The sequence below is a fragment of the Entelurus aequoreus genome, linkage group LG14 (assembly GCF_033978785.1).
Source record: "Entelurus aequoreus isolate RoL-2023_Sb linkage group LG14, RoL_Eaeq_v1.1, whole genome shotgun sequence".
NCBI classification, from domain to species: Eukaryota; Metazoa; Chordata; class Actinopteri; order Syngnathiformes; family Syngnathidae; genus Entelurus; species Entelurus aequoreus.
Genome location: NC_084744.1, coordinates 9,225,092 through 9,248,910, shown reverse-complemented (window position 1 = coordinate 9,248,910; position 23,819 = coordinate 9,225,092). Strand labels below are relative to the sequence as shown.

The window sequence follows — 23,819 nt, the reverse complement described above, 5'->3', positions numbered from 1 at the left end:
CAAGTGAAAAAGGTACTATACTGCCTTTGTAAAATACAGCTACTTTAAAAAAGAAAACATTTAATGGACATGATGGTGTGCCATGGTGACATTACTAGTAATGTGAGCCGAGGCGCATGTGAGTCAACACACACACACACACACAAGTGGAAACAGTGTGGAGACAGAAGAGGGAGAATTAACATATTTTGGCTTCAAAACTAACAATAAAGGTGAAGATATAAACACTGAAGTTGTGATTTAATAGTGTTTTAGCTACTTCTAAATCACTAATCCTCACTTCTACGGCGACAAATAAAGTATGTTTATTTCAAGTACCATTATCACTGGAGGACGAGGAATAGCTAAACATGCTTCACTACTCAATGTAAACAAATGGGTGGATCTATACAAATATCCACTGTAACGATACCAAGTACAAGAGCTGTATATAGTTGATTATTTTTTATATTTTTAAGTCACAAAATGTTTAGTCATTGTTTTATTGTTTATAAATTCATGAAATACGTCGCTGGACACAGAAGAACTTTAATTATGACCAATGTATGGTCCTGTAACTACTTGGTATTGGATCTATACCCAAATGTGTGGTATCATCCAAAACTAATGTAAAGTATCAAACAACAGAAGAATAAGTGATTATTACATTTAAGTAGAGATGTCCGATATCGGCCTGCCGATATTATCGGCCGATAAATGCTTTAAAATGTAATATCGGAAATGATCGGTATCGGGTTTTTTTTTTTTACTATCGGTATCTTTTTATTTATTCTTATTTATTTATTTTTATTAAATCAACATAAAAAACACAAGATACACTTACAATTAGTGCACCAACCCCACAAACCTCCCTCCCCCATTTACACTCATTCACACAAAAGGGTTGTTTCTTTCTGTTATTAATATTTCTGGTTCCTACATTATATATCAATATACATCAATACAGTCTGCAAGGGATACAGTCCGTAAGCACACATGATTGTGCGTGCTGCTGGTCCACTAATAGTACTAACCAAAGACTATAAAAATGGGACCCATTACCTCCCTGCTTGGCACTCAGCATCAAGGGTTGGAATTGGGGGTTAAATCACCAAAAATGATTCCCGGGCGCGGCTACGCTGCTGCCCACTGCTCCCCTCACCTCCCAGGGGGTGATCAAGGGGATGGGTCAAATGCAGAGGACAAATTTCACCACACCTAGTGTGTGTGTGTGACAATCATTGGTACTTTAACTTTAACAGTTAATTTTACTCATTTTTATTAATTACTAGTTTCTATGTAACTGTTTTTATATTGTTGTACTTTCTTTTTTATTCAAGAAAATGTTTTTAATTTATTTATCTTATTTTATTAATTTTTTTAAAAAGGACCTCATCTTCACCATACCTGGTTGTCCAAATTAGGCATAATAATGTTAATTCCACAACTGTATATATCGGTATCGGTAATTAAGAGTTGGACAATATCGGAATATTGGATATCGGCAAAAAAGCCATTATCGGACATCCCTACATTTAAGTTAAAGTACCAATGATTGTCACGCACACACTAGGTGCGGTGAAATTTGTCCTCTGCATTTGACCCATCCCCTTGTTCACCCCTTGGGAGGTGAGGGGAGCAGTGGGCAGCCGCGGTGCCGCGCCCGGGAATAATTTTTGGTGATTTAACCCCCATGTGGAGGGAGATGTGGCCAGCGCTGTCTGCAAGAGCAAAGGTCACCGCCTCTGTCCATGGTGCTGAGGACAGAGCACCATCAGACGGGGGCGTGGCAGTGCTGACGGCGAAACACAGCTGGCAGCTGATTAGATTTCACAGGTGGTACGTGTTAATCTAATCATTTGTTGTCTTTAACAGTAAGCGGACGGGAGCAGGAGGAGAAAGAGGATACGGACGTGACTGAAAAGTCACGTTCTGCGGGAGAAAGATTGTGATAAAAACCTATTTATATTAAAACCTTGTTAAAAGCTGCACGCTTGGCTCCTGTGCCGTGTCTGACAGTGGGACTGCGAGGACGCAACTTCCACACCCCAATTCCAACCCCTGATGCTGAGTGCCAAGCAGGGAGGTGATGGGTCCCATTTTCATAGTCTTTGGTATGACTCGGCCGGGGTTTGAACTCACAACCTACCGATCTCAGGGCGGACACTCTAACCACTAGGCCACTGAGTAGGAGAACATAAATACAGATAGAACATATTAAAACAGAAAATAACCACATATTAAAAGGAAATGAACAAGTAGATGAATAATGTTGACAAAATAAAATTACAATATGTTACTGCATACGTCAGCAGACTAATTGTTTACTTACTACTAGACTTGTACGTTATAGCGGTACTAGTATAGTATCGCGGTACTAATTCATCAAAAATGCTACTATACTCTGTTTGAAAAGTACTGGTTCCCCATTTTTTTAGCGGGTATGACGACGCGTCGTCACGTCGTGACATTGCTGGTATTACGAGCAGAGGAGCATGTTCGGCAGCGTGCACACACAGTACTTACAAGCAGACACAGTGTGTAGACAGAAAAGGGAGAACGGGCGCATTTTGGCCTAAAACTAAAGATAAAGGTGAAGTTATAACACTGAAACACCCTCAGGAAGAGGTGCTTTAAGACATGGCTAGCTAGCGAGCAGCTAACATCCACCCACAGTCTGCAGTGTTTTAGCTACTTCTAAATCACTAATCCTGGCCTCCAAGGCGACAAAGTACGTTTCTTACAAGTAACATTATCAGTGGAGGACGAGGAATAGCTAAACATGCTTCACTACACACCATAGGAGGATACAATAGCTCACCGCTAACAGCCAGCTAGCGCTACTGAATGTAAACAAATGCCATGGTTGGATCTACACCTGACATCCACTGTAATGATACCAAGTCCAAGAGCGTATCTAGTCGATACTACTATGATTACATCGATATTTTTTATCATCACAAAATATTTTTTCCTTTTTTTTTTTTTTAAATTCACATGTTTATAAAGTCATGAGTCCCTGGACTCATGAGGACTTTGAATATGACCAATGTATAATCCTGTAACTACTTGGTATCGGATCGATACCTAAATGTGTGGTATCATAAAAAACTAATGTAAAGTATCAAAGAAGAGAAGAACAAGTGATTATTACATTTGAACAGAAGTGTAGATAGAACATGTTAAAACAGAAAATAAGCAGATATTAACAGTAAATGAACAAGTGGATGAATAATAAATTTTTACAGTTTGTCCCTCATAATGTTGACAAAATAGGTGTATAAATGACACAATATGTTACTGCATACGTCAGCAGACTAATTAGCAGTCTTTGTTTGTTTACTTACTACTAAAAGACAAGTTGTCTAGTATGTTCACTATTTTATTTAAGGACTAAATTACAATAATAAACATGTTTAATGTACTCTAAGATTTTCTCTTAAAATAAAGCCAATAATGCAATTTTGTGTGGTCCCATTTATTTAGAAAAGTATCGAAATAAAAAATATTGGTATCGGGACAACCCTACTTACTACTAAAAGACAAGTTGTCTTGTGTGTTCAAAATCTTATTTACTCCATACATTCTTCTTTGATTGCAATAAGAAACATATGTTTAATATATCAATAAAGCCAATAATGACATTTTCGTGGTCCCTTTTATTTTGAAAAGCGTCCAAAACATTTTTTTTTTAAAATTTATCGGCACCAAAATATTAGTATTGGGACAACACCAGTGCTAAGGGTGTAACGGGACGTGTATTTGTACGGGGGGTTCGGTTCGGAGGTGCACCGAACGAGTTTCCACACGGACATATTAAGTAGCGTACAGCACATTGTGTAAACAATGCACACCGAGGCACAACACACGGCATGCTAGCAACGCCCGGGCTACTACAACATGTAAAAGCCAGAGCTGGAAGACCTTCCTGCCTCGTTAAAATCTCCCGTTTGGGAACATTCCAGCTTTGCGGTGCGATACAACAATGGATAACATCGCTTCAACGAAGAGGAAGACGAGCAAACAGCTCCCACCGCATTCAAGCAGCCTCTCCTTGGCGAGTCAGGCAGGGCTAAAGCAATAACAAATGCCGTTGGTGTTTTTATAGCAGCAGATTTAAGACCATATTGCAATAAAAACTAGATTTTGACCCACTTCTATGGTGGAAGAACAATGAGCCCACATATCCTCTTACTGCCAAGTTAGCCAGGCACTACCTCGCCATACCTGCTACCTCCGTGCCCAGTGAAAGGGTATTTTCCACAGCTGGAGACATTGTAACTGCAAGCAGGTCTGCTCTTTCTGCAGACAATGTGGATAAACTGATTTTTCTGGCAAAAAACATGAAAATTGAGTGAAAGTCACCAGGGTTAAAGGCTGGAGGGGGGAAGAAAAGTTAATCTGAGGCTGAGTTGACTTGAAACTGTTTAATGTTGCACTTTTTGTATGTAGAAGAAAAGTTTTGTCATTTTATTTAATCTGAACAACAACTTGAAGCAGTTTAATGTTGCACTTTATGTGGAAATGTTGCACTTTATATGTAGAAATGTTTTGTTAAGAAACCAATTCTGAGCCTCATCTTATGTAGTTTTTATGTGATATATGTTGACCACATTAACCCTGGCAATTGACCCTGTGTGTATATGTATGGTATGCTTAGCATTCATGACTGCCTGCTGTTGCACTGATCAGCCTAGTGGTGGCTCACATCCATCACACACAGCTATTTTAAAGCAATGTTAAAAGGATAAAGCCATTGTTTACACATTTTGGTAAATAACCAGAACATTTATATTTTGTTGTTTTCTTACTGTACCGAAAATGAACCGAACCGTGACCTCTAAACCGAGGTACGTACCGAACCGACATTTTTGTGTACCGTTACACCCTTAACCAGTGCATACACAGTATTTGTGTATTCTTCTAGTGGAATTGTTTATTTGGGAGGGACAGCTGCCCCCGAACCACTTGGGGGTGCAATGACCAAAAAAACACAACTAGCCAAAAGCTACATCAGCTGCTAGCTGCAGATAATTGAAAGCAGAGGGAGAACTCGGCATGAAGCGTGTGTGTGTGTGTGTGTTTCATGCCGTGCCGACCATTAGACCACACAGACACACACACACACACACTCTCTCACTCTCACTCACTCACCTGGGACACCTGGCTGGCCTCCTTCAAAAAGCGCTTCATGTCTCCCTCTCCGTGTGCAACATTCATGGCCGAGCCACTAGTGAGACAGAGAAAGAAAGCAGAGGAGTGAGGCAGAAGGCCGGGTGAGAGGACCAGGAGCATAGAAGCCTCCTGCTGCAGCGTCATTGGGAGGAAGGTCTGCAAAACAGAAGAAAAAAAAAAGGCCAACAAGAAAAGGAGCAATTTAGATGGAAAGCACTCCAGGCTCTTCAAAACAATTTTGTTTGTGACGTTCCAACGCTCCTTGGACTGAAGGCTGCATCCTTGGGTCACAACGAGGTTCTAAAAAAGTACATCAACCAATTGATGTCAAATAAGTATAACTAACTGGTTGTGATATTTGTCATTTAGGACTCAGAAAACTGATTTATTAAAGGTTTGTGTGTATTAAACCATTTATGACCCTTATTAATTAAATTTATGACCCCTATTAATTATATTTATGACCCCTATTAATTACATTTATGACCCTTATTACATTTATGACCCCTATTACTTACATTTATGACCCCTATTAATTAAATTGACGACCCCTATTAATTAAATTGATGACCCTTATTACATTTATGACCTGCATTAGGTTTACGACCTTTATAAATTACATTTATGACCCCTATTAATTACAATGATGACCCCTATTAATTACATTTATGACCTTTATTATATCTTTGACCCCTATAACATTTATGACCCCTATTACATTTATGACCCCAATTAATTACATGTATGACCCCTATTAATTACATGTATGACGCTTATTACATTTATGAGGCTTAATTACATTCATGACCCCTATTACATTTATGACCTTTATTATATCTTTGACCCCTATTACATTTATGACCCCTATTACATTTATGACCCCTATTAATTACATTTATGACCTGTATTACGTTTACGACCTTTATGAATTACATTTATGACCCCTATTAATTACATGTATGACCCCTATTAATTACATGTATGACGCTTATTACATTTATGAGGCTTAATTACATTCATGACCCCTATTACATTTATGACCTTTATTATATCTTTGACCCCTATTACATTTATGACCCCTATTAATTACATTTATGACCTGTATTACGTTTACGACCTTTATGAATTACATTTATGACCCCTATTAATTACAAAGATGACCCCCATTATTTACATTTATGACCTTTATTATATCTTTGACCCCTATAATATTTATGACCCCTATTACATTTATGACCCCTATTAATTACATGTATGACCCCAATTACATTTATGACGCTTATTACATTTATGACGCTTAATTACATTTATGACCCCTATTACATTTATGACCTTTATTATATCTTTGACCCCCATTACATTTATGACCCCTATTACATTTATGACCCCTATTAATTACATTTATGACCTGTATTACGTTTACGACCTTTATAAATTACATTTATGACCCCTATTAATTACATTTATGACCTTTATTATATCTTTGACCCCTATTACATTTATGACCCCAATTAATTACATGTATGACGCTTATTACATTTATGACGCTTAATTACATTTATGACCCCTATTACATTTATGACCTTTATTATATCTTTGACCCCTATTACATTTATGACCCCTATTACATTTATGACCCCTATTAATTACATTTATGACGCTTAATTACATTGATGACCCCATATTAATTACATTTATTATATTTATGACCCCTATTACATTTATGACCCCTATTCATTACATTTATGACCCCTATTACATTTATGACCCCTATTACATTTATGACCCCAATTAATTACATGTATGACCCCTATTAATTACATGTATGGCGCTTATTACATTTATGACGCTTAATTACATGTATGACCTTTATTATATCTTTGACCCCTATTACATTTATGACCCCTATTACATTTATGACCCCTATTAATTACATTTATGACGCTTAATTACATTGATGACCCCATATTAATTACATGTATGACCCCTATTAATTACATGTATGGTGCTTATTACATTTATGACGCTTAATTACATTTATGACCTTTATTATATCTTTGACCCCTATTACATTTATGACCCCTATTAATTACATTTATGACGCTTAATTACATTGATGACCCCATATTAATTACATTTATTATATTTATGACCCCTATTACATTTATGACCCCTATTACATTTATGACCCCTATTAATTACATTTATGACGCTTAATTACATTTATGACCTTTATTATATCTTTGACCCCTATTACATTTATGACCCCTATTAATTACATTTATGACGCTTAATTACATTGATGACCCCATATTAATTACATTTATTATATTTATGACCCCTATTACATTTATGACCCCTATTACATTTATGACCCCTATTAATTACATTTATGACGCTTAATTACATTTATGACCTTTATTATATCTTTGACCCCTATTACATTTATGACCCCTATTAATTACATTTATGATGCTTAATTACATTGATGACCCCATATTAATTACATTTATTATATTTATGACCCCTATTACATTTATGACCCCTATTACCTTTATGACCCCTATTACCTTTACGACGCTTATTACATTTATGATGCTTAATTAGATCGATGACCCCTATTAACTACATTTTTGACCCCTATTAATCCTGAGGGGGAAGTAGGAACATTTATGAAGGAAGTGAAGTGAAAACACCAAGCTGATCTACTAAACTTGTGAGCAGAGGGTTGCGTCTGTTAAGTGAGCGTGAATAAGACGTGCAAAGCATTTTGCGCTGTCTTCGTTAATATGCAAAACATATACTGATCATCAAAAACACCCACAATACTGGGAGCAGAAGATGCAAATATAATTATTGAGCACACGCAATGTGATTTATCAATACCCACCTGCGTTTTGCGAGCACTATTTAGTGTTTTACTTAGCACGTGTGAGAAGGACGTGCAAGTTGTCTACGAGTGTGTGTCAACATTTTGGTGGACTGTCAGAAATAAAACTATTAGACATGTCGTCTATTCAGCAACATCATTTTATAATTTTAAAGCTGCTGGATGACTGAAGGGGCTGATTAAAATGAATTCAATTGATGTGTTTTTGTGCCCTTTAGTATTCTTTAATGGCGTTCGTTTTTTAAAATTAAGAAACGTATGACTACCGTATTTTTCGGAGTATAAATCGCACCGGCCGAAAATGCATAATAAAGAAGGAAAAAAACATAAGTCGCCCTGGAGTATAAATCGCATTTTTGGGGGAAATGTATTTGATAAAAGCCAACACCAAGAATAGACATTTGAAAGGCAATTTAAAATAAATAAAGAATAGTGAACAACAGGCTAAATAAGTGTACGTTATATGAGGCATAAATAACCAACTGAGAACGTGCCTGGTATGTTAACGTAACATATTATGGTAAGAGTCATTTAAATAACTATAACATATAGAACATGCTATACGTTTACCAAACAATCTGTCACTCCTAATCGCTAAATCCCATGAAATCTTATACGTCTAGTCTCTTACGTGAATGAGCTAAATAATATTAGAGCCAGAAGCCGTGTTTTTTAACATGGAGATAATCTCACTACTTTTCTGTTGTCGAGCACAAAGAAAAGAACATTTTAGTTAAATGATGGTTGTGTCTTGGATCAAAGATCCTATCTACTGCCCAAAACAGCAATTCAAATCTTCTGAAACAGCTACAAAAGCAACATGCTTCGACGAAGCTAGTAAAGAGAGACACGGAGGGACTGCTAGCCAGGACAACATTGATAGAGCCATATGTGCCAGAAGACATGCAGGCCATTTCTACAGTGGAGTCACCCGCTTTCAGGCAGCTGGACACAGTGAATACCTAAACATGGAAAGCGAGCTAAAGAAAACACTCAAAACTTTGCCTCTGCTCATCATTCATCACTGAAGGTACACACACTGTCAATTCTCTTATATACTCTTTCATTCTAGACTTCTAGAGTGTTTGATTATCACAACACTTTAAATGTATAGACTATAAAGTTCACAAACATGAGGGATGCTAGTGGGCCAGGCCAATCTTTCCTTATCTCTAAACTAAAACTGGGAAATGCGTAGTGTTCTGGGTTTCAGTACAGTGTTGATCTCATGAAGAAATAATTTTATTTCCGAATTCCTTTAGGGAAAAAAAATGCCTGGTTAGGCTTTGTGTATGTCAAATGTGCCTTCTTGGGTGAAGCCAAGTTTACAGCTATGTTGTTATTATGCGGTTTGTTACTTATGTATGTTATGTTGCAGCTATTTAAAATAGTTTTGTCAATTTGTTCTGGCCTGAAATAAATTGGCCCTTTGAAACATATCTTTGTCTTTGTGTGTTGTATGTAGACCACATTGCTTAGCAGAGTTCAGTGACGCAAATGCATGTCAAGTTGATCAACACATTGTATTATTCTCTGGTGCAATAACAGTACTGAAATGAAGGCTAGAAGGGCATTAATGGAGCCTTAAAAAAAAAAAGAACTAACGCATTACGTTTTGGTGTAAGTAACCGAGTTAGTAACAGTTAATTTTGAAATAAAGTAACTAGTAACTGTAACTAGTTACTGGTTTTCAGTAACTAACCCAACACTGCAAATAAGAATCACGATTAATCTGTAAATGGTTTTTATTTACTCCTCCTACACGAAAAGACGTCTTTCTTTGTGCGTTTGAGTCACTCCAGACACACGACTGTGCTGGTGATGTGATCCACGGAATGAAGTGTCAGTGTGTTTGTGTTGTCTAGATTGTGATTGAGAAAAGGTGTTACAGATTATAGCTGTGTGCTGCTGCTGCTTCAACACCTGGCACACAGCATGATAACACCAATGTGAAGAAAATGTTCAAGTGTCTCCGTGCTAAAAGACTTGTATGCACGCAAAATCCTCATTTCAATGAGGCGGTCTGCACCACTTTTCACTTGCACACGCAGTCTTAGTAAATTACACGCCCAAATCATAGTGCACGCGGTTTGACTTTTTGCACACGCAGTCTAGCGCGTGGTATTTGGAGCTTAGTAAATAAATCAGGCCCTCTGTGTTTGTGTAATGGTTCTTCTCCTTAGCGGCCCGGGGCTTAAGGTTGTTCTTCAAAACGGTTTATTTTGTGATTGTGACTCCATGTCCAATGTTTAATCAACACATTCCTGTTTTTGCTAAAGTGTACTTTGTTCATTTCTTCTCCCTCTCCCCTGGATGGGACATTTGGCCCAAACCCTCCTGTCCATCTTTCACATTCCCAAAAGCTAAAAAACATCTGGAAGAGTTATTTGTCTCTCTTTATCTTACTCGCCTTCCTTCTTTCTTTCTTTCTGTAGCAGCGTGAACTTTCTCTTTTGCAAATTTAAAAGACATAACATTTCTAGAGATGTCAGATAATATCGGACTGCCGATATTATCGGCCAATAAATGCTTTAAAATGTAACATCGGAAATTATCGGTATCGGTTTCAAAAAGTAAAATGTATGACTTTTTAAAAACGCAGCTGTACGGAGTGGTACACGGACGTAGGGAGAAGTACAGAGCGCCAATAAACCTTAAAGGCACTGCCTTTGCGTGCCGGCCCAATCACATAATATCTACGGCTTTTCACACACACAAGTGAATGCCCCGCATACTTGGTCAACAGCCATACAGGTCACACTGAGGGTGTCCGTATAAACAAGTTTAACACTGTTACAAATATGCGCCACACTGTGAACCCACACCAAACAAGAATGACAAACAAATTTCGGGAGAACATCCGCACCGTAACACAACAGAACAAATACCCAGAACCCCTTGCAGCACTAACTCTTCCAGGACGCTACAATATACACCCCCCGCTAACCCCCATTACCCCCCCTCCAACCCCGCCCACCTCAACCTCCTCATGCTCTCTCAGGGAGAGCATGTCCCAAATTCCAAGCTGCTGTTTTGAGACATGTTAAAAAAAATAATGCACTTTGTGACTTCAATGATAAATATGGCAGTGCCATGTTGCCATTTTTTTTCCATAACTTGAGTTGATTTATTTTGGAAAACCTTGCTACATTGTTTAATGCATCCAGCGGGGCATCACAACAAAATTAGGCATAATAATGTGTTATCGATATATACAGTCGTGGAAGACTCGGTTGATATTGGAATCGGTAATTAAGAGTTGGACAATATCGGAATATCGGTAAAAAAGCCATTATCTGACATCTCTAAAAATGTCTCCGGACAGTTGTTTATTGAATAGGAACAAGTCTAAAACAATATTTGTCTTCAACAATGCCAAATAGTGTGATACCTGTCTTTCTTTTCTGTCCGATACCAAGTCAAATTCAGGATAATACAGATACTTTGTGCAAATATGCCAAATGTGTCAGGTAAATCTGAAAAATGGTGTATTTAAAGTGTTGCTGGGAACAATATTAAACCACAGGCATTACTCTGCACTGAAATCGTTAGCAAGTTTTATAATGCCGAGTGACTCATTTTAATGCCAGTCATTTTCTAAAGTAAACCAATGTGCTGCATGCATTATGTACTTGCATAAGAGGAAGAAAAAGAAGTTCCCACTCACAGATTGTATTTAACCTCTAAAGGCTTAGTGGAGCACCTTTTAGCTCTTATTTCCAAAATTGTGTACGCTACTGAATTGGGGTCTTATGTGCTTATGTGGACACTTATACTGCCATCTGGTGGTGTCAGAAGAGTATAACATACAATGGAATTTAGGAAGAAAAAAAAAGTGTAAAAATAAGAATCAGCATGTCACTAAACATGAAGTACACATTTGTTACTTATGGACTAAGTACATCATATCAAAAGATGATTCTTAGTTTTTATTCTAATTAGGGTCCAATAAGCCCAAATAGCAAAGAGAAATTAAAAAAAAGCATGTAAACAAACAGCTTGGGCCTTAAGAGGTTAAACAAGATGAAATTAGTTACGTCACACTGAATATGAATGATCTCAAATAACCAACGTATCAAAAGTATTGATATTTAACAGGTATTTTTAATATTGTTGGCCACTGTAACATTACACACAGTTTGAACAGTAACACTGTTTGAATATTCAACTTAGGGATTCTTTGGCGTGCCACTAGATGGAGCCCCGCATACCGGCTACCACAGTTTGAGAATCGCTGATAGAGACCACATGGACGTGTTTTAAGTGAAAAGTGAAGTTGTTAATGGTCGGCTTTAACCGTCCTTCCCCAAGCAGACCACAGAGCATGAAGTTAGCCAATAAAGCGACATTGAAATGAGGCTAGGGAGTAAGTTGAAGCTTCGGTAAAAAGGTCATGGGGTTACAGAGAACATTACACTTGGCAATTGATGAGTGCTCCACTTTACCTGAGAACATAGGACGGGCGGAGTAGACAGGGGTAGCCCACCTTGTTAGCAAAGACGAAGGCGTCTTCCTGGCAAAAAAAAGAACAAAAAGAGAATATTTTGTACAATTCAAGCAAAAACGAATATATTTCCGATGAAAAATTACATTAAAAAAAACTGCTGTGGAAAATGTTTTGTGATAATAGTTTAGGTTAAACAAATATTTATCTATTACAATGTTTTTATTACAACTCTGGAATGGATGGATTTACATTTAAAAGGGGAACTGCACTTTTTCTTATTTTGCATATCATTCACAACCCTTAAAGGCCTACTGAAACCTACTACTACCGACCACGCAGTCTGATAGTTTATATATCAATGATGAAATCTTAACATTGCAACATGCCAATACGGCCGGGTTAACTTATAAAGTGACTTTTAAAACTTCCCGGGAAATATCCGGCTGAAACGTCGCGGTATGATGACGTATGCGTGTGACGAAGTCAGAGTAACGGAAGTTATGGTACCCGTAGAATCCCATACAAAAAGCTCTGTTTTCATTTCATAATTCCACAGTATTTTGGACATCTTTTGCAATTTGTTTAATGAACAATGAAGGCTGCAAAGAAGACAGTTGTAGGTGGGATCGGTGTATTAGCAGCGGACTACAGCAACACAACCAGGAGGACTTTGTTGGAGCGCTAGCCGCGCTAGCCGCCGACCTCACCTTGACTTCCTACGTCTCCGGGCCGCCAAACGCATCGGGTGAAGTCCTTCGTCCTTCTGCCGATCGCTGGAACGCAGGTGAGCACGGGTGTTGATGAGTAGATGAGGGCTGGCTGGCGTAGGTGGAGAGCTAATGTTTTTAGCATAGCTCTGTGAGGTCCCGTTGCTAAGTTGCTAAGTTAGCTTCAATGGCGTCGTTAGCACAGCATTGTTAACCTTCGCCAGCCTGGAAAGCATTAACCGTGTATTTACATGTCCACGGTTTAATAGTATTGTTGATTTTCTATCTATCCTTCCAGTCAGAGGTTTATTTTTTTGTTTCTATATGCAGTTAAAGCACGATGCTATCACGTTAGCTCGTAGCTAAAGCATTTTGCCAATGTATTGTCGTGGAGATAAAAGGCACTGAATGTCCATTTGGCGTTCTCGACTCTCATTTTCAAGAGGATATAGTATCCCAGGTGGTTTAAAATACAAATCTGTGATCTACAATAGAAAAAGGAGAGTGTGGAATCCAATGAGCCAGCTTGTACCTAAGTTACGGTCAGAGCGAAAAAAGATACGTCCATCGCTGCCTCTCAAGTCATTCACTGTAACGTTCCTCATCTACGAATCTTTCATCCTCGCTCAAATTAATGGGGTAATCATCACTTTCTCGGTCCGAATCTCTCTCGCTCCATTGTAAACAACGGGGAATTGTGAGGAATACTAGCTCCTGTGACGTCACGATACTTCCGCTACAGGCAAGGCATTTTTTTATCAGCGAGCAAAAGTTGCGAACTTTATCGTCAATTTTCTCTATTAAATCCTTTCAGCAAAAATATGGCAATATCGCGAAATGATCAAGTATGACACATAGAATGGATCTGCTATTCCCGTTTAAATTTAAAAAAATCATTTCAGTAGGCCTTTAAGTAAGACAAGAACACATGTTTTTTTTTTTTATGCATTCTAAATCATAAAATGTAGCAACGAGGAGGTGGCTAACAATGCAGCTGATGGGAGTACACTATTCCGACTATAAAACTATCTAAAAACCACCAACAATACTCCATTTACATGTCGTGACCTGAATATTAACCAAATAGTTGTTATAAGCGCTAATGCAGAGGAACTCATAGCGGTGCCGTGATCTCAGACAGCTTGACATATTGAGCTGCTGCATCGCCTCGGAGTTGGTGAAAGTCAATTCTAGATGATAAATCATGCCTCTCACCTGGATAGTAGAAGGTTGTGGACATAAACCCACAAGTTGGTCAACTTTGACATCCAACTTAAACCCGGAGATGGTGAGAAAGACACACAAAAAACACTTTAACCCTTTGTGAGGATTATGATGAATTGTTGATGTAAAGGGGAAGATATAAACATCCCATCAGTCTTTATATCAGTGACAGCAGACATTGTACAGTAAGTGATTGTTTTATTATGTTTGTATATCTTGTTTAGCACTTAGCAATACTGCTACATGATGCTTAGTGTTTGACTAAAGCTGCACCTGTTTAGCACACAGCTTCTAAAACTTGTAGATCATCCTCCTTATATTCAGGCTCAAAAATAGAAGTTTCTGGATCATCATTTGTTCCAAAGTAGTCTTTGTTGCCTCTCATCAAGTCTACCATGATTAGTAGTTTTGTTGTTGTTGAAGGGAAAGTGAACTGTGTAAAATTAATACGCCGCCGTATGCTTAAAATGATCAAAATATGTAAATATGACATCTTATTATGAATGTTACTAGATACTACATATATACTTAAAGTGTGTATATAAAACCTTGGAGGTTTTTGGATGTTTTTTACAGAGCTAAATAGGCGGAATGGAGCACCTCTTGTTAGCTGACTCTTGCTAGCGTTTATTTACGAGTTAGAATGCATAAAAAAGAAGAAAAACATGTGTTCTTGTCTTACATAAAGATTGTGAATGATAAACAATTTAAAAAAAACAGTGTAGTTCTCCTTTAAAGGAATAAAAGAGGAATTGTTTGCACAACCCACACCACAATCTGCCACTATTTAAAGCAAATATTTACAGTTCTTCATTACATGACTGATTTAAGAAAACTCTGTGGTTCATTATTGTTCGTTAATACCGTATTTTTCGGACTATAAGTCGCAGTTTTTTTTCATAGTTTGGCCGGGTGCGATTTATACTCAGGAGCGACTTATGTGTAAAATTATTAACACATTACAGTAAAATATCAAATAATATTATTTAGCTCATTCACGTAAGAGACTAGACGCATAAGATTTCATGGGATTTAGCGATTAGGAGTGACAGATTGTTTGGTAAACGTATAGCATGTTCTATATGTTATAGTTATTTGAATGACTCTTACCCTAATATGTTACGTTAACATACCAGGCACGTTCTCAGTTGGTTATTTATGAGTCATATAACGTACACTTATTCAGCCTGTTGTTCACTATTCTTTATTTTAAATTGCCTTTCAAATGTCTATTCTTGGTGTTGGCTTTTATCAAATACATTTCCCCAAAAAATGCGACTTAATACTCCAGTGCGACTTATGTTTTTTTCCTTCTTTATTATGCATTTTCGGCCGGTGCGACTTATACTCCAGAGCGACTTATACTCCGAAAAATACGGTATTGTATTAATGTTAAAAGAAGAAAAGTAAAGGATGAACTAATAATCAGCGTGAACTTCATTTTTGTTTGCAATGTACACTAGTCAACAAGCCGTTTAGGGACTAGCTTTATATTTATAAAGGCTCCAGCTTAGAAATATTTTAGTACCGTTTCTGGTGAGACCATAAGGGCAGAAGGTCAAGAAGAAAGAAAAAAATCTATGGAATCTATTCTGAGCAATCCATACAGAGAAGCATGACTGAACTTGAGAATCTGTGCCACCTAATACTAGACAGATAGAAAGTAAAAGTATATATAAATATATCCTCAAAGCAGGCAATTTACTCAATGTTTACAGTACGGTTAACCAAAAGACTTCACACAAAGAATAAAGTCTATGCTGAGTGACCTTGCAAGCAAGTCTCTTTAGTTGCTCATAATTGATGGAGCCCAAATCCTCGTCCACAACAGCACTCCATCGCCATCTAGTGGCACTTGTCAGAAACACACTCCACTCTTTCTCTCTTCTTCACATTAGAACCGCAAGCAACGGTGGGAAAAATGTGAGAAATGATATTCCCTCTTGATGTAAACAAACCAAACACAAACTGCCACTGCTTACAGTTCTCCTGGTGGCAATATGAAGGATGATCAAATTCATATCTCACAAATGATAAAGGCAAGCGGGAGAAAGCAGAAACATTGCTGTGTCTGCCTGTATGCCAGATGGATTATGAGCTTGGTGTGTATGTGCTGCGTATGAATCCACCTGCTATGCATACATCTGCCCAAAGATAGGTGTGCTAAGGTCGTGGCTGCCTGCTCAAAAAGACTCAACTGTTGTCAAAAGTGCATCAACAAAGTATTGAGAGAAGGCTGTCAACACTTACCGTATTTTACCGACTATACGGCGCACTTAAAATCCTGTTTTTTTCTCAAAACCCGACAGTGCGCCTTATAACCCGGTGCGCCTAATGTACGAAATAATTCTGGTTTTGCTTACCGACCTCAATGCAATTTTATGTGGTACATGGTGTAATGATGTGACCAGTAGATGGCAGTCACACATAAGAGATACGTGTAGACTGCAATATGACTAAAGATGTCCGATAATATCGGGCTGCCGATGTTATCGGCCGATAAATGCTTTAAAATGTAATATCGGAAACTATCGGTATCTGTTTCAAAAAGTAAAATGTATGACTTTTTAAAACGCCGCTGTGTACACGGACGTAGGGAGAAGTACAGAGCCTCAATAAACCTTAAAGGCACTGCCTTTGCGTGCCGGCTCAATCACATAATATCTACGGCTTTTCACACACACAAGCGAATGCAAGGCATACTTGGTCAACAGCCATACAGGTCACACTGAGGGTGACCGTATAAACAACTTTAACATTGTTACAAATATGCGCCACACTGTGAACCCACACCAAACTAGAATGACAAAAACATTTCGGGAGAACATCCGCACCGTAACACAACATAAATACAACAGAACAAATACTCAGAACCCCTTGCAGCACTAACTCTTCCGGGACACTACAATATAGGCCCCCCTCGCATTAAACATATGAGTATTATTATGGCGTGTGTATAAGGTAAGACATATCTGGCGTTTCGTTTCACAATATTACGCAAAAGTAACTTTCCTTACCTTCTGGTACCTGCTGATCTGTATTTGGTATCTGCATAAGTCCTGAAAAATTGTGCGAGTCCGCAGTAGTCGATAAGCTTCTTCTTTTTCTCTATCTTCTTGTTATGGGACATTCATCCTCCGCTGTTAAAGTTAAGTTAAAGGCCTACTGAAAGCCACTACTACCGACCACGCAGTCTGATAGTTTATACATCAATGATGAAATCTTAACATTATAACACATGCCAATACGGCCGGGTTAACTTATAAAGTGACATTTTAAATTTGCCGCTAAACTTCCGGTTCGAAACGCCTCTCAGGATGACGTATGCGCGTGACGTAGACCGGCGAACACGGGTATGCCTTCCACATTGAAGCCAATACGAAAAAGCTCTGTTTTCATTTCATAATTCCACAGTATTCTGGACATCTGTGTTCGTGAATCTGTTTCAATCATGTTCATTGCATTATGGAGAAGGAAGCCGAGCAAGCAAAGAAGAAAGTTGTCGGTGCGAAATGGACGTATTTTTCGAACGTAGTCAGCCACAACAGTACACAACCGGCGCTTCTTTGTTTACATTCCCGAAAGATGCAGTCAAGATGGAAGAACTCGGATAACAGAGACTCTAACCAGGAGGACTTTTGACTTGGATACACAGACGCCTGTAGAGAACTGGGACAACACAGACTCTTACCAGGATTACTTTGATTTGGATGACAAAGACGCAGACGTGCTACTGTGAGTATGCAGCTTTGGCTTTTTTTTGCGTATGTACGTAACTTTTTTAAAATATATAAGCTTTATGAACCTTGGGTTAGGTGAACGGTCTTTTGGGCTGAGTGATTGTGTGTGTTGATCATGTGTTTGAATTGTATTGGCGTGTTCTATGGAGCTAGGAGCTAGCAGAGGAGCTAGGAGCTAGCATAACACGTACCGTACCGTACATGCGCGTCACGTACGTAACTTTTTAAAAATATATAAGCTTTATGAACCTTGGGTTAGGTGAACGGTCTTTTGGGCTGAGTGATTGTGTGTGTTGATCAGGTGTTTGAATTGTATTGGCGTGTTCTATGGAGCTAGGAGCTAGCAGAGGAGCTAGGAGCTAGCACAACAAACACGCAGGTGTTATTATGCAGGATTAATTTGTGGCATATTAAATATAAGCCTGGTTGTGTTGTGGCTAATAGAGTATATATATGTCTTGTGTTTATTTACTGTTGTAGTCATTCCCAGCTGAATATCAGGTCACCCCCGGCTCTCACAGCATCTTCCCTATCTGAATAGCTTCAACTCCCCACTAGTCCTTCACTTGCACTTTACTCATCCACAAATCTTTCATCCTCGCTCAAATTAATGGGGAAATTGTCGCTTTCTCGGTCCGAATCTCTCTCACTTCATGCGGCCATCATTGTAAACAATAGGGAACTTTGCGTATATGTTCAACTGACTATGTCACGCTACTTCCGGTAGGGGCAAGCCTTTTTTTTATCAGATACCAAAAGTTGCAATCTTTATCGTCGTTGTTCTATACTAAATCCTTTCAGCAAAAATATGGCAATATCGCGAAATAATCAAGTATGACACATAGAATAGATCTGCTATCCCCGTTTAAATAAAAAAAATTAATTTCAGTAGGCCTTTAAAGTACCCATTATTGTCACACACACACTCACCACGTGTGGCGAAATGATTCTCTGCATTTGACTCATCACCCTTGATCAGCCCCTGGGAGGTGAGGGGAGCAGTGAGCAGCAGCGGCGGCCGCGCCCGGGAATCATTGTTGGTGATTTAACCCCCAATTCCAACCCTTGATGCCGAGTGTCAAGCAGGGAGGTAATGGGTAGAGATGTCCGATAATGGCTTTTTTGCCGATATTCCGATATCAACCGATACCGATATATACAGTCGTGGAATTAATTGGTGATAGCGGGGGTGTATATTGTAGCGTCCCGGAAGAGTTAGTGCTGCAAGGGGTTCTGGGTATTTGTTCTGTTGTGTTTATGTTGTGTTACGGTGCGGATGTTCTCCCGAAATGTGTTTGTCATTCTTGTTTGGTGTGGGTTCACAGTGTGGCGCATATTTGTAACAGTGTTAAAGTTGTTTATACGTCCACCCTCAGTGTGACCTGTATGGTTGTTGACCAAGCATGCCTTGCAATCACTTGTGTGTGTGTGTGTGTAAAAGCCGCATATATTATGTGAGTGGGCGGCACGCTGTTTGTATGGAGGAAAAGCGGACGTGACGACAGGTTGTAGAGGACGCTAAAGGCAGTGTCTTAAGGCACGCCCCCAATAATGTTGAAATCGGGAGAAAGGTTGCCCCGGGAGATTTTCGGGAGGGGCACTGAAATTCGGGAGTCTCCCGGGAAAATCGGGAGGTTGAAACATACCGATAATTTCCGATATTACATTTTAAAGCATTTATCTGCAGATAATATCGGCAGGCCGATATCGGACATCTCTAGAAATGGGTCCCATTTTTATAGTCTTTGGAATGACTCGGCCGGGGTTTGAACTCACGACCTACCGATCTCAGGGCGGACACTCTAACCATGCCATTTCAAGTGCTAAAACATACCGGTGTAGTGAGTTTACATTATTCACCCAAGGAACTTTAGTTTTTAGAGAGTTCCGGTTGGATGGTTTTTCACGGGACCTTGTCGTCGTTTCCGGATGAGGAGATGCTGCTCCGTTATTGATTGAAGTAAAGTCTGAATGTCATTAAAACAGTTAGCTCCATCTTTTGACACTTCTTCCACTCCCGTCCTTGCACGCTACACCGCTACAACAAAGATGACGGGGAGAAGACGCTGTCGAAGGTGAGCCACGTAAATTAGACCGCCCACAAAACGGCGCATCCAGAAGCGACGGTCAGAAAGCGGCCTGAAGATGATCTGTAAAACATCATCTATGCAACATTTTGACCAAAGAACCACCATTACATGTTATGTAGACCACAAGGAAGTCTTTTACATTTAGAAAAAAATTAATATGACTCCTTAATGTGCCCTTATATATGAAAAAAGATTGAAAATAGACCATCGGCAGTGCGCCCTTACCGTTTTGTTATTAATAAATTAGCAAAAAACTTTTTTGTATTGTATTGTGTGTAGAATTTTGAGGACAAAAATGTATGTATTCCATCTCGGAATAAGGCTGTTACATAACAAAATGTGGAAAACAGTGACTCTGTATTTGTATTTCTAATCCACTCATCTGGTCAACTCGCGCTATCATCACGCTTTCCTCTCACCAGGGAGTTGAGGGCCTTCCACGGGGCCTGGGCCACGCCGAGGTCATCCAAGATCCTGGAGAAGACCGAGCGCTCCTCCGCACGGTCGATCTGCACAGGACTCGTGCCTAGAATGTTGACCCCGTGCAGCAGCAAGGGGGCGGCGAGATTGTTGGGGATCTGGCCCCCCACGGACACGATGGTGCCAGTGCAACCCTGGACAGGAGATGGAGAGGAGGAGGGACAAGAAGATGAGTATTCAGTTAGAAAACACAGGAAAATACAAATGAGATATCACATACATAATAGTATTTTGTTAAGTTATTATCAAACTGTCAAACACTTACTGTATGAGCAAAAATGCAAAAACTGTCCAATTCCCAAATAATTTGGTGATCACACAAAAAAATATGAGGTGAACAAAAAGTCCATCTAAGCTGTATGTGTTCAATAAAAATATGATCAAAAAAACATAAAAAGTGGAATAAAAGAGCAAACAGGTGAAATATAACGAGAACATTTTGCGATATTGAATAACACAAAACTGCCATGCAGGCAGTTATTTACTTTAACTTTGTCACTGCTCAGCAAATAACTTATAATCCACAGATCTGAATTTAATCAGAGATTTAAGCATTGAAATTAAAATATAAATGTATACATGATTTGTTTTTAACACTTATGAGTGGGTGCTTTTGGATTCCCGAGACCTTTAGTCTGATTTATTGTTTTTTAACGGTCATTGTTCAAAAAGTAGCAATGAATCAAAATCAATGTTATGAATTATTTATCCATTTAAAGCTCTAATTACTTCACATCAAATATTCCACTTGGAAAAAATGTTTGAGAAAACATGTGTTTTTTTATAATTTCTTTATTATTATTTTTTAATGGGCATAAAACAAATAAATCCAAGGAAACTCATAGATCTAAAGTTGATTCAAAGATATTTAAGCATAGAAAGTAATATATAAATATATATATATATATGACTTATTTTTAAAACGTTTATGGGTGGGGGCCTTTTGGATCCCCGAGAAATGTAGTGTTTTGTTTTTTTTAACCTGTTATTTTTCAAAGAATAATGAATCAAAATTAATGATATGAATTTACCAATATAAGGCTCCAATTACTTCACATCAATTGTTCCACTTTTGGGGATACATTTTTCATATTTGTGTTTTTGCCATAAAAAACTGTTTTGATGGAAAAAATGGGAATTAGACATAAAAAAATTAAAATACTAAATCTATGGCAACGGATAGATCTGAAGTTGATTTATAGATATTTAAGCGTTGAAAGTAAAAAAAAAAATATATATATATATATTGATATATTGATATATGACCTATTTTAAACACTTTTATGCAGTAAGTAGAGGCCCCGAGACATTTAGTCAGATTTTTTATTTTTTAACCAGTCATTTAAAAAAAAGGAAAAAAAAGAATCAAAAGCAATGATTTTATGAATGATTTACTTCAATTACTTTATATAAAATATTCAACTTTAAAAAATATTTTGGGGGAAAACTTTGCATATTATGTGTTTTTGCCATTAAAAAAAACAAGTTTCTTTGAAAAAATGAGTATAAAACTAAACAAAAAAGTTTTTATGTGGATCTATACAGATTTAAGCGTTAAAAGTAGAAAAAAATATATATATATATATTATGACCTATTTTTTACACTTTAATGATGAGGACCTTTAACTGAGCAGAGCCCTGGTGGTTACAATAAATACTGTGTTGCTTTTGAAAATGAAAAATATCAAAATGGCCCACGCATGCTTTCATTTTTCAGTCTGTGGCCTTCAGTGGAAAATCTTTGGACACCCTTGATCTAAACTGTCCTCTGGGTTTAGTTTATCACTGAAGAAGTGTGTGTGTGTGTGTGTGTGTTCCTGCTCTTATATCAACAGTTTATATTCCAGTCTTGCGTATGAAGCGGTTTCCATGGCAACGGCAGGTAGATCCTTGAATATCCCTTCATTATTCATGGGCTTGCTCCCTGGCCGGAGTTTATCTCCATGCTCTAATGCCATATGTATCTATCTATCTCTATCTTACACACACACAGACACGAGCGCACACGGGGAGATTCTGTAGAGAAATCTCGTTCGTTGGTTGACCTTTTTGATTACCTTGGTTGCCATTTTATCACAGGAAAGATTAGCCTCTAGAATGGAACCTAGGTAAACAAATAATTATTTAGCCTAAGCACTGTTTCAGCCACACTAAACTATCGTTTAAGGTTCCCCTCCTTGGATCATTTTTTACACGGGTAAGTGCGCCGTGTATTTCCTGATTCTCCAGCTCTTAGGTCTGTGTGGACTCATCGATTGTTTACAAACTGAGTTCGGAGCGGAAGTGACATCAGAAAGAATGCGCCACAGGCAGCTTCATAACCGGTTTCGTAACTCTGCGGTAACCACTGAAAAGTTGGAGGCAAACTAGAGATGTCCAATAATGGCTTTTTTGCCGATATCCGATATTGTCGAACTCTTAATTACCGATTCCGATATCAACCGATACATACAGTCGTGGAATTAACACATTATTATGCCTCTTTTTGTTGTGATGCCCCGCTGGATGCATTAAACAATGTAACAAGGTTTTCCAAACTAAATCAAGTCAAGTTATGGAAAAAAATGCCAACATGGCACTGCCATATTTATTATTGAAGTCACAAAGTGCATTATTTTTTTCAACATGCCTCAAAACAGCAGCTTGCAATTTGAGAGAGCATGAGGAGGTTGAGGTGGGCGTGGTTTTGGGGGGGTAGGGGGTAGCGGGGGGTGTATATTGTAGCGTCCCGGAAGAGTTAGTGCTGCAAGGGTTTCTGGGTATTTGTTCTGTTGTGTTTATGTTGTGTTACGGTGCGGATGTTCTCCCGAAATGTGTTTGTCATTCTTGTTTGGTGTGGGTTCACAGTGTGGTGCATATTTGTAACAGTGTTAAAGTTGTTTATACGGGCACCGTCAGTGTGACCTGTATCCCTGATGGCCAAGTATGCTTTGCGTTCACTTGTGTGTGTGAAAAGCTGTAGATATTATGTGACTAGGCCGGCACGCAGAGGCAGTGCCTTCAAGGTTTATTGCCGCTCTGTACTTCTCCCTACGTCCGTGTACCACTCCGTACAGCAGTGTTTTAAAAAAAAGTCATACATTTTAC

The 23,819-nt window shown here is 38.4% G+C and overlaps 1 protein-coding gene across 1 annotated transcript in view; it reads right to left on the bottom strand.

Annotated features, from left to right (window-relative positions):
* Positions 1-23,819, bottom strand: part of cps1 (carbamoyl-phosphate synthase 1, mitochondrial) — a 130,577-nt gene that overhangs the window by 39,524 nt on the left and 67,234 nt on the right. Inside the window, exons 26-28 of the mRNA XM_062068881.1 lie at positions 20,672-20,866; positions 12,490-12,557; positions 5,134-5,209 (exon numbers count right to left, since the gene is read on the bottom strand). Coding sequence (XP_061924865.1) covers positions 5,134-5,209; positions 12,490-12,557; positions 20,672-20,866 — 339 coding nt within the window. The remainder of the gene's footprint in view (positions 1-5,133; positions 5,210-12,489; positions 12,558-20,671; positions 20,867-23,819) is intronic.